Source organism: Mirounga leonina, unplaced genomic scaffold (assembly GCF_011800145.1).
Source record: "Mirounga leonina isolate KUSES-001 unplaced genomic scaffold, KU_Mleo_1.0 Mir_311, whole genome shotgun sequence".
NCBI lineage: Eukaryota > Metazoa > Chordata > Mammalia > Carnivora > Phocidae > Mirounga > Mirounga leonina.
In genome coordinates this window covers 173,174-185,805 of record NW_023270674.1, presented here as the reverse complement: position 1 = coordinate 185,805, position 12,632 = coordinate 173,174, and the positions used below count along the sequence as shown (strand labels likewise).

Below are 12,632 nucleotides of genomic sequence, written 5' to 3'. Positions count from 1 at the left end.
AATGCTCAGGCAGAACACTCTGAAAACAGGCTGTGTGGGCTTAAACTCTAGTTCTGCTCTAAGCTTTGGTTTCCTGCTCTCTCTAAAAGGAATCCTGATGCTAGCAGTGGGCTTATAGGGTTGTCATGAGGCTTAGGAGGTAACATGTGTCCAGTGCCTGATTTACTGGAACATAGCCAGCACTCAAAGAGCACCTGCCCAGGTTTCACATGTCACACCTGAACATAATTGTCCTGTGCCTTTCTTCCTCATCAGGTGCAATATTTAGGTTCTAACCTATACCTATAAGCACAGCTAGGCACTCTTTTAAAAAATAAAAAACAGCAGTACCTGGGTGGCTCAGTCAGTTGAGCCTCTGACTCTTGGTTTCAGCTTCATGATCTCAGCATCATGAGATTGAGCCCAACATCATCGGGCTCTGCACTCAATGGGGAGTCTGCTTGACATTCGCACCCTCTCCCTCTGCCCCTCCCCCACTCGTGCTCACTCTAAGAAATAAATAAATCTTAAAAAAAATAAATAATAAAAAAATTGAAGTTGTGCATTACACTAATGTCAGCTGGCTGGTTTGGATACTGAACCATAATTATGTAGCATGTCACCACGGAGAGAATTCCAGTGAAGGGTGCATGGGATCTCTATTAGGGCAACCTCCTGTTAATCTACAAAATTTCAAAAGGAAAACTTCACACAAAAGATAGGATAAATCTGAAAGCATCTCAATTAGGAATGAACGGGAAAAGTACTCACAGCTGCTATGTTAAGTGGGGATTATTTACAAGTGGCTAGGGAAAGTCCACATCAACTTTGCTTAACTCACAAAAGGGACTGTATCAGTTCATTTTGCTGGGAAGGGTATTAGAATGGGAAGGGGGCATAGAATTAGAAGTGTAGGAAATGGGGTGTCAGGGCCTGGGAGCGTGGTCACCATTTCAATCTCCCTCATCTTCCACCAGTCTCTACACATCTTCAGGGTGGGTCTCCTCCCCTCCTAGGACCACCTCCATGTGGTGAGGTCCTTGGCCAGGTGCAGAACCAGCTTGTTGATGAGTTGAACTTGAGATGCTCTGATTACTTCTGGGAAAGAAACCTGAATGCCCAGGAGTACATGAACTTAACCCTGTGGCCAAGTGGATAAGAGAGCTTTGCCACACAGACCAAACTAGTTTGTCATTACAACCCACAACATTCAAGTGGAACTAGGCTTAGGGTTCTCTGCTGTCACAGTAAGAGGAAATGAGAGAAGCCAAATCTGGGGTGGCTCCTTATGGAATCATGGCACACAAACAGCTTTCCATCCTTCTTAGTCTAGAAGCTGGTATAGGACCACAAAGGTGCAGTAAGAACAGGTAGTCCAAAATATGCCCAAGACACATGGGACTCCCACCAGACCAGGTCATATAATAGGTGGTTGCAGAAGCAGACTTTTAGGACATGAGAGCTAAACAAGGCTTTTAGGCATGCAACCCCTCATTTTTCAGATGTGAAGACTACTAACTTCTCTGATATGAAGAGGCCTTAGCATCTCAGAGGCCCTGCAGAGAGGTGCTTCCTGGGTGCTGAGAACTTCTGGAAGCCTAGTTTAGGGCATTAGGGCCCTGTGGTCAACTGTTGATAAAAGATGGACAACTCTTGAGCCTCAGTAGAAATCACGAGGGAGGGAGAAAAGATGGAGAAGGAAAGAGAGAGAGGAAATAGCACTATAATGTGACAGCCTCTTCCAACTATTTAATGATCACTTTTAAATAATAAATCTGAGAATCCCAGTGCTAGAGTGTGCCACTCTTGATGAGAGCATAAACAGACAAAAATCCTTTTAGGAAAGAATTTGAGGAATATGGAAAATGTATCAGAAGCATAAAATGATTCAATCCTTGGACCCAGTTGTCCCACGTCTCAGAATCTGTGCAAAGAAAAATAATTCCAAAATGGAAAAAAGAAAAGCTATGTAAAGCTGATTATCACAGTGTGACTTAGAAATAATTTAAATATCTAACAGAAATTTTGATAAATACACTTGGATCTATTACTTGATGAAGCATTGTGCAATTACTAAAATGTATTAAAGGGGAAAAAAGCAAGGCCCCACTTGGATGTATAGCATAAAAGCAATTATGTTTAACCAAAAACTTCTTTGAATAATGATGATGATGATAGAAGGAAATTTGTCAACATTCTAGATATTTTAGGACAATGGAGTTATGGGTAACCTGTGGAGTATTTTTATTCTCACTAGTCTTTAGATAAGATAAATAAGTTTTTCTCATGTAATAGAAAAAAAATTATATAATCATGAATACTTCAGAAACCCACCAAAGTCCTTTCATTTGCTTAATGAACGAACTAACTAACTAACCAAATAAATAAATAAATAAATAAATAAATAAATAAATAAATAAAAGGAAAAGAAGGAAGAACATCTTCCTAAACCTGAGTGCACACCTTGGGTGCCTTCCTCTGAAGGGTAGGGTCTCAGTCCCAGGCCTCCAGTGGCTCTATGGCAATGTGGGTCAGGGACTGGTGCTCTCCTGGGTGGCTCTGAGGACTCTGGACACAGACTGGGTGGAGGTGATCTCTGAGAACATGAAAACATCCATTTGCCAATTTAGTTCTCTTTTTTCTCATGTAAATGAAACCGAAGATACACATCTCTTAATGGCTACTTTCTCAGCAAAAAGCAGGATCAAAGGCAATGCCAGGGAAGACGGCTAGAACGTGATGAGTGTGCTACCTGCTTGCAGAATGCCATAATTCCTCCCAGCCCCAGGGGCAGTCACCAGGGCCCTGCCCCAAATAGTAGAGGGTTGTATAAATAAATAAACAACACCTGAAGAACAGCACCACGGGAACCTGTGAGGTGTTCATCTTGATGGCTCACAGATACTGTGATAGGGCAGGACCAAACCTCTCCTTTCATGGAAAAGCTGTAAGAAGAGACTCTACCACAGAGCCCCTTGCATCACGGTTTCTTGAGAAACAGGCAGTGTACAGCTGGCCTTGCAAAAGGACTTGTAAGTCCTCCCAGACCAGGCCGGCTGGGGGTGGTGCTGTGAGCTGGGTCAGTGCTCTATGAAAGGGCTGGCACACAATCACAGGGATGTCTTGCTTTGAAGCTCTGAAGCTGGAAGGCACCATAGAACTCACTTTCATGTGTCCTCCACATGCAAATGGCAGCTGGGGAGATGGCAGCAAGGAGCCAGTTACCAAACCTGTCCTATTTCCCTGTCTTGCTTCCACATGACTAAATATTCCAGCCAGGGACTCGAGCACAGGCACATCCTGGGAGGCTTTATTGACAATGGCAAGTCGTAACTGCTTCTGTGCCACAGCTGTTGATTCTCAGCAAAGAAACAGGTGGGTAAATACAGTAAGTCAATTGCCAAATATATAAAGATGCTAAGGTACAAATTGATCATAAAATGCATAGCAGGGTATTTTCAGCTGCACCAGGTGCATAAAACCTGTGATGTCTTACCTACAGAGCTCTGTGCTCTCTCCCAGGCTCAAAGGAAATGATGCTCAGACTGAGGATTTGTGCTTTTCCCACCAGAAACACCCCAATAGTTTCTCACTTATACCACCAAGAACCTCCTAACTGGCTTCTGAGGTCCCAAGTTCACCTTCTAGTCCTTCCTCCAGTGTAAGGCGGCCAAGGCTGGCTGGCTAAAGTCCAAATCTAAACATGTCACTCCCTTGCTTAAAACCCTTAAAATATTCCTTTTTGCCTAAACAGCTTGAATTGACTTGACCAGTCACGCAAAAGTCTTCCACAGCTAGCCCCTACCTTCTTGCCTGGCTTTACCTGGCAACTTCTCTCTCCTTCTAGAACTGCATCCCGGCAACAAGTAAACGCTGGCACTTCCTGGCATGGCAGAGAGTTTCTGGCCTGCGTGACTTTACACTTGTCTGTCCTCTATCATTCTTCCTCTTTCCATTGAGTCCTCCTCTGAATGGTTCGCTTGGGCCAGTCTTCATCTCCCTCTGAACCCAACTCAGGGGTCACCTCCTCTGGAAAGCTTCCCCCACTGCCCCCTGCAGGCTGGTCAGATGGCCCTTTCTATGATCTCAAAACATCCATGCCTTTCTCCTGTAATGCTTATCCCACCATAGTCTGTCCATCTGTTTACACTGGGCTGTAAGTTCTTTGAGAATAGACTGGCACACAGAGCAGACATTCAGTAACAATAAATGAGTGCATGTTCAGTGGCTTTGGATGCACTTTTCCAAAGAGGAAGGGATTGCTCTGGGCTGAGGCCCTGGCTACTGTGTTCCTTACCCTCACCACATGTGTTATTCCCAGAATTCAGAGGTAGGAGAGGGGGACAGGGCTGAATATGGCTGGCCTGTGACTGAGAAAAAGGCATCCCTGGAATTGGTCACTTTTCCATTAGGTTACAAGATACAGATCCTGCCAGCTTTCCCCCCAGCCTCACCTGGGAAGCGCAGCCTGCCTCCGAGCAGATTTCTCACTTTGGAAGGTAGTATGGTAAAGGGAAATGTCTTGTCATCACAAAGATGTGGATTCAAAGTGAGCTTTACACTCAGCTGTGAGGCCCAGGCCAATTGTGTCACCTCAGTGGGAGAAGTGGTCTGTTTCTTCCCTTGAAGAATGAGAAGAAAATTCTCACTGAGTTGTGGAGAGGATTGACCAGTGAGATGGTATATACAAAGCCCCTGGCATGGGAAACTGAACTTAGAAAGCCAGGACACAAAAGCACTCAAGAACCTGGTCAGTGCTTGGAGTCCTCACCCCCATCTGCTATGGCCCATGTGTTGTTCTTCCATCAAGCTGTGTGATGCAGCAGGCTTGAGAAGGAAAAAGAGAGTTAAAGGAAAGGAACGCAAATATCTTTGAAGACAAGTAGATTTATAGGGCCATTCCCCCCACCCCATTCCCAGACTGGGCCCCAGAGCCCACAAATCACTGTAGGAGCCAGATGTGACTTTTGCAGCACTGAGTATAAGCGCCGGATGTGGCACACAATGTGCCCAGTGTCTCAGTTGTCTGGATGAGGAAACCCAGCTCCAGAGAGGGAAGCATCTTACTTACATCACACTGAGTTGGTTGCTGGAAGAGTCTAGGATTTTTAATCCCAACTTAGGCCACGATGAGCCAGGACAAAAGGGGAAAAGGAATGAAGACCAATATCAGCCTAAACAATTTGGGAATATACTTCTCCCCATTTCCTATGTCAGTGGTCTTTAACCTGGGTGCCATGAATCTCCTGAGAGTGAAGATGTGTATCTGTGTATATTCCTCATCACCTCAATACTACTAAGAACCACTGGCTGTTCTGCATCTTTTTTTGCCTCCCTAAAGTTTGTAAAGAATCCCCAATACAGTAGTGTCCTAAATGTTTTTACATGGGCCATTGCCTGGTCCAGACATGAGCTCACCACATGATCTTGAAATAGGCCCTCAACACTCTTGTACCTCATTTGCCTCAACTTAAAAAAATGCAGTTGATAAATAATTTAGTGCCTCCTATTTAAAGCACGTATTGGGCTGAAACAAGGAAGAAGAATCAGGTGGCCTGTCATGTCCCCTCTGGGCACAGTGGCCTGTGACTCACAGCCCCTCCTACAACCCTATGCAGGCATTACTGGAGGCAGGGAAGTGAGGGGATAGTGAACTCTCCCAAAGGAGCCCACAAGCTCTCTAGTGGCACCTGCTCCCAGGGAATGGGGTGAGCCACATTCTGCACCATTCAGCTTTATCAGAGCCACTGCCCTATAATATGCAGACGGACCAGCCGAGTGAATCAGAAGAGTCTGGGAAGTTTTATGATCTGAACAAAGGAGATGGTTATTTGATGGGAATGGGGGCGGGGGGGAAGCATGTCCTGCACACACCTGACTCTCTTCTGCTGACCCTGTATAATTACACCCTGGCTCCCAATAATGATAGCTGCAGAAATTTAAAATCTTAAATCTTAGATGGAATTCAATCAGATTAGCCCCAGTCTCCCTGTAGGGCTGGGGATGGTTAAGGAAACTATTTAGGCACCTCATCTTAAGTTGTAGGATGGAACAATCTCCCCAAAGCTGTCCAGGCCACAACCCCAGATACTGGGCCACTAAGGTTGATTTTTGAGGACTTGGACCCCAAATAGTCCCACTCTGTATCTAGGAAAATATAGGCCACCTAAGGTCACTCAATCACCTGGCTGGGCCACTGCCACCCACAGAAGACATAAGACTAGGTGGATTATAAATTATAACCTAATCAAGGAGGAAAAGCACCCCCCCACACACCACCCCATTCCTGCCCCACCACACAGACATGCATCCACGTACTTACAAAGTCATATAGATGCCCAGGCTAATCATTCATGAGTATCACACAATGTCAAAGCTTTAATGGACCTAGCTTGACTCCTAGGCTACCTTTCCTATTTTAATGATGATGAAAAGTGAGGGCAGAAAGGGTCAGAGGCTTGCCTAAGGTCACATATCTTGTTAGGGACAGAGCCAGATCTCTGGGCCTCTGTGCAGTACACTGTCTACTACATCCCAGTGAGTAGAAAAGCATAAGAAAAGATGGAACCCCAGGGGGACAGAGTAAAGGAGATGGAATAAGAACTGAGAGAATCAGGAAGGCTTCATGAGGAGCTGAGTCCTGAACAGAGTCAGATGGCACTAACATTCTGTAAGTAGCTTGATGGTCCTAAGTGTTGGTGCATATGTTCTCGAATTTATTCCTCACAAGGAATCTGTGAAATAATGTTATCCCTTCCCAAAAAGAGGAAATCGAGGGTCTGAGAAGCTAAGTAGCTTATCCAGGATACACAAACTCTTTGTAATTGAGTCAACCCCAGGTCATTTGAGGTCCTGGGCCCAGTTCTTTTCCCATGCATCACCAAGAGCTGGTCTTTGACTGAGGGGTTGACATGACCAGTGAGTAGATACTTAAATGAGGGAGCACTAAGTGGGATTTTACGTCTTCATATGAGACTTCCCAACAACTTCAGGTGTTGAGAAGGTGTATTAATTTTCTATTGCTGCTGTAACAAGTTATCATAACTCTAGTGGCCTAAAATGACAGAAGTATATTATCTTAGATTTCTGGAAGTCAGAAGTCTGACATACGTCTTTCTGGGCTAAAATCAAAATGGGGGTGCCTGAGTGGCTCAGTTGGTTAAGTGTCTGTCTTTGGCTCAGATCATGATCTCAGGGTCCTGGGATCAAGTCCCACATCAGGTTCCCTGCTCAGCAGGGAGTCTGCTTCTCCCTTTCCCTCGGCCTGTCTCCCCTGATTGTGCATTCTCTCTCTCTGATATAAATAAATAAAATCTTTAAAAAAATTTTAAAAAATAAAATCAAAATGCCAACAGGGCTATATCTCCTTCTGGAGGCGCTAGGGCACAATCTGTCCACTTGCCATTCCCAGTTTCTAAAGATTGTCCACATTCCTGGCACATGGTCTCCATCTTCAAAAGCAACAATGGCCAGTCAAATCTTTCTCACATCACCTCACTGTGACACTGGCTCTTCTGCCCCCTTTTCCACATTAAAGGACCCTGGTAATTACATTGGACCCACTTCACTGTCATCAGCTCACTGTGAGGCAGAGAGAGAGAGTCCTTTGAGAGAAGTTGAACTCTGACCTCTCCCTAACTGCATTCACCCTCCTCCATGAGAACATGACCTGCTTTCTCCATTGTTCAGCACATCCCTATTTGGTCTCCTCCTGAGGCTCAGCCAAAGACATAGAAATGCATGTGGCACAAGCAAGGTCAGCTCATGCATCCTGTTGTAGAAAACTTCTGGAAATCTCAACCAAGCAGTATCCCTCCCTCAGCTTCTCACCCACCACTTTTCTGAATTAGCCTCAGACTCTCCTCTCAGCAGGACTCTAATAAGCATTCCTTCTTCCAGGCTGCCTGTAACACCATTGCCCATACTCCTTGCCTGGTAATTCCTACTGCCCAGCAAAACACAACACAGATGCTCCTCCCCCAGAAGCCTTTCAGGACCTTCCATCCATCCAAGATTGATGAAGGGGCCTTCTTCTGGAGTATGGGGGCTTACCTCTGCCAATCTTCTCCATGAGACTATGGAGCGCTTCAAAGCAGGGTCATGAATGACTGAAAGAATGAATGAATAACCCCAGTGATGGAGAATTTCTTGTCTGCTAAGACTCCACAGGGTTGCCTTGTTTCTTAGACAACATTTTATACAAAAGATGAAGAGGGAGAGGAGAAATGGAAAGAGAAGAAAAAAGAGAAGAAGGAAAACGAGGAGAGCCCCCCAATCCTACACCTGATTCCCAGAGTCTCCAAATGACCTTGTCCCTTCAAATACACCATGGGTCTTCCAAATCCCTCTCCTCATCCCACCCAGGCCCACTCTCACCTAGCCCCCAGAAGCCAGCCTGTGACCACGTCCACCACTGGCACCTGCCTCTTACAAGACACTGATGGTGATTACACTGGTGCTACATCAATCCCTAAAGATCAAAATGTCACCTGGTCTGTCCCCAGCTCACATTTTAAAAACTATTTGGGGGATCAAGCATCCAAAAACTGTATAAACCTTTAAAGGAACATCTGATTTTAGCCAAATACTATATTTAGAAAATGACCTAAACACACTTCTTCAAGTTAAGGGGGACACCATCATCTTTAAAGTCCCTGGGGTTCAACCAACTTTAGCAAACAAGCACAAGGCCACCACTTTATGGCCTAGGGGCTTCTTTTATAACAAATGTTTTCCCATCCTCCAATACATGAGATCCTCCTCTACTCCCAATTGTCTCCTACATTCACCTTCTTTATTCCTTAATTAATGCATTCACTCCATTAATGGTCATTGATCTTCCACTTACTAGCCCCCTACCCTTTAGGAACCTACAACTCAAGGTAGTAATAAGATCTTATACATAAGATAACTGGAATTCCTAATAACTATAGTAAATATCATATAAACAGCACCAACAATAGACGCTATGGGAGTTCAGAAGGAGGTGAATTCATTTCTGGTTTAATGTAATCAGCAAAGGCTCTTGCAAGGCAGATTTGAGTGGAACCTTGCAGAATGTTTAGGGTTTCACAAGTCACAGAGAGAGAGAGAGAGAGAGAGAGGACACACAAGACAGAAGTGGCAGCCCACACAGAGGCTCAGAAGTGAGAAAACTGGGTGTGTTTTCTTTGAAACTTTTCCTTTCATCCCCTGTGCCTTTTATTGACCTAAGTTTTAAGAAAAGTTTTTCCAGAAGACAAGGAGGAAAACCAACCTTGTTCCATCCTATTTTCTTGGTCACTGTGAAAACTCTGTAACTCCACTTTTAGAAATGTCATAAATCAAAGTTGAGAAGATGAAGATTACCTGCCTTCTCCCTCCCATTTCCTCCACCCTACTTCACAACCTAAGAGTAACAAATTACTCAAATTTCCCTAAAGACTTCTATGTAGGAAAATCACTCTCTCCAGGTCCTTTGTGTGCTTGGGGTCTTAGGACAAGCCATCTTCCGTGGGTCTGGAAGTGTGACTTTCCAGGGTCAATGAAGAGACATCAGTGGAAATGTTTGAAATGGCCCATACATGCCCTTGATCCAGACAGACCCCAGGTCTTAGGCATAAAGTCTTCCCATGGGTGAAGACAAGATGAGTAAGGTGGATCTTATCTCTCACCACATCCTGAACCAGTTTGGGCAGATAAGGAACCCAGTCCCAGTTTAACAGACTGAGATAACGTTTTATGAACATTCTTTTGCTGCTACCTCTAATGATAGAGATCTGAATGGAGCCCCTCCCTGCTGAGGTCTGGTGAGGACCCAGTGGCCCAAACGGAGGCTGATTAACAGGCATCCCAAGCAGTGACTCAAACCATGGGCAATTTCAGAGGAAGCTCGTTATGGTGACTCCACAATTAGGACATCACCCACGTGGCCAGTCAGTTACTGCAGGAGGCAGGACCAGGCACTATATAAAAGTTCCTACCTTGCTAGGCCTTGCAATCCACATCCTTTGTTGAGGCTTGTTGAAGACAGGTAAGTGGGGTATCTGTGCCCTCTCTCCCTCTCCCTTGCTTCTCTGTCTTCAGGAGGCTGTTCTCTTCCTCCACCGGACTGTACTTTCCACTGATTTTTAGTGGTTTGCCATTTCTTGGGCCTCTCACACCATCCTGTGTATTCTGTCTAGTCTCTTATACTTGATTTTCAAGAAGATTAGCCAAAGAGATGAGAAGGGAAAACCTGTGGTAGAACTGGGTGTCAGGTATGATTGGGCGATGGGTATCAATACAAAAGCTATGAGAATATTCCCACCTAGGAAATGGGTGTCAGAGGGAGCTGAAGTAAGGATAGAAAAGAAAAAAGGATAAAAAACAGCAAACAAATAAGTTCTTATGGTTTATAATCAATCACTCCCCATTTCCTTCTACCAACCCATCATCTCCCAGTACCCAGCCTGGTACTGTTACTGCAGTTAATTTCAAATCTTATGTTTGTTTCAGGTTCTGTTACCCACCCTAGGATGTCCTTTAATGAACAGCAGTGCAAGCAGCCATGTGTGCCTCCTCCATGTCTTCAAAAGGCCCAAGAGCAGTGCCAGGCAAAGGCTGAGGAGGTGTGCCTCCCCCCATGCCAGGACCCCTGCCAAGAGAAGTGCTCAGTGCAAGTTCAGGAGGTATGTCTTCCTCAGTGCCAGGAGCTGAACCAAGAGAGTTGCCCACAGCAAGGTCAAGACCAATGCACATCTCAGTGTGTGGAGCCATGTCAGGAGCTATCTCAGACAAAATGTGTGGAAGTTTGTCCACAGAAAGTCCAGGAGAAGTGCTTACCCCCTGGCAAGGGGAAGTAGCATCTCATAATGCCATCTGGGGTCAAGAAGAAGATGGCCAACAGATGAAAACCTAACCCAAGCCCGTGCTACGATAACCTTCACCTGTGGGTACCTCTGTGTGCACCTGTTCTTGCCTCCCGGTTTCTTCAGTATTCCAGGACTGGGTCTGTTGTCTCTGAAGGCATTTCTCTCTGTGTTTCATCAATCTCTGTGAATAATTATTGTTCTCAGCAGTCTAGTAGAAGGTTTCAACTGTAGGAATAGTGCAGTTGTTCAGCTTCCATGGGGCACGAACTCATCCAGCCTTGAGTGTGTAACAGCCAAGGATGCTTCCATTCATCATTCAGAGCTTCAGCCTCTCACTCGAGCCTCAAAACATGCTGACTTTTGATGGACTTTGCTCTGATCCCCACCACCACCACCATGGATACCGAGAAGAAGTTGGTGGTGTTATAGAAATAAAAAATTGGGTTGCTTTGTCCGTGCATCCTAAAAAGGAACAGCAAATGATTGGACATTGGAATGTTAGATGTTGTGCTTTTAAAAATGAAACAAAAGTATATAAATGATTGAATCCAAACAGCCAATAAGGACAGATGAGATGGGATGTCTGGGGTTCTGGTTGATCTTTGTGCTTGATGGTTGGTCTGCTTTGGGCACATATAATTTCACATTCTTTAGAGATGTGATTTGTGTCTGTGTGGTGCAGGCTGGTCTGCTCTCCAGCTTCATTGCTTTCTTCTCCCTGGTGAAGGTAAAATACAGAATAAAGCTGATTCCAAGGCTGATGTCTGACTTGATGTGTGCTCTTTCCTCCCCACTGCCCAACCATAGTCCATCCCTGTGATGATTACCTTTCCCTTTTTTTTTGGACAATCTGGAATAGGAATGAAAAACAGACCTCACAGGTGCATAGAATAGCAAAATTGACAGAGACCTCCTGGAAGGTCACCTGGATTATTCCACCCCCACCCACAATGTATCATGGGCTCACCTATACACACATTTCCCACCTGGGAGAATCCATCAGGACCTGGGAACTGCCCACACTCAGAACTTCACATCCAAATTCTTGCCAGTATGGCTTCTTTCTTCTTTGATCCTTGCTTTTGGAGGAAAGGGCTCAAATGGGGAGGAGGAGAGTTGTATGGAAGAAGGGGTCCCCAATGAATCCATGATATCTTACAAGCATAGTATCCCTCTCAGAAGGAGCAACTAAGCATGCTTCTGAGATAAATAGACTCAAGGACTAAAATTGTCCTGCCATCCCAGATTTCAGAAAAGCCAGTCAGCCTGGGTCACCTCCTTGCACCATGTCACCCCACTTCCTCTCACTGAAAGGGTCCAGCAGGAGCAAGACTGACTAACATCAAAGAACTTGTAGCTGCTTCCTCAGTGGTGCCCTGAGGTCTGACCTGGACCCTGGCTTCCTAAGAGCTAAAGGGGCCCCTCACTCACTCCCCTGGGCCCCCCTTCTGAGTCAGCCCATATGGGTATGCCCAATGGAGAGCTGCTTGGCTGACCTGAGAGCCTTGCAGCACTGGAGTCACCCAAGTCTCTTAATCTTAGAGATTTCCTAAGGCAAGAGAGGAGGAGATAGGGGGCAACTTGGGGGAAGATTTCAAGCAGTGACCTGAAGCCCTGAGAACTCACTGACTCTGCAAATGGCAAACACGGGCCCCGAGCTCTATGCATATTCTCTGAGGGAATCCTGGCAGCAGCTCAAGGGGTACATGTGTTGCCCCTTTATGTTTATTAGGGAACTGGTCTGGCCTCACAAAACAAGTAAGTGGTGAAGTCAAGATTCTAACTGGAGTCCTTCTTAACTCCAGAACAGAGTTCTTACTT

The 12,632-nt window shown here is 45.4% G+C and overlaps 1 protein-coding gene across 1 annotated transcript; it reads left to right on the top strand.

Annotated features, from left to right (window-relative positions):
• The first annotated feature begins 10,407 nt into the window (after positions 1–10,407).
• PRR9 (proline rich 9) lies at positions 10,408–10,802 on the top strand. Its single transcript, XM_035029774.1, has one exon. It carries the CDS (start codon positions 10,443–10,445, stop codon positions 10,800–10,802), a length of 360 nt encoding a protein of 119 aa, XP_034885665.1. The 5' UTR covers positions 10,408–10,442.
• Positions 10,803–12,632: the final 1,830 nt, after the last annotated feature.

Bases quoted from the DNA above. Each gene is read 5' to 3' on its own strand.
- PRR9 (XM_035029774.1), top strand. From the start codon at position 10,443: ATGTTTGTTTCAGGTTCTGTTACCCACCCTAGGATGTCCTTTAATGAA.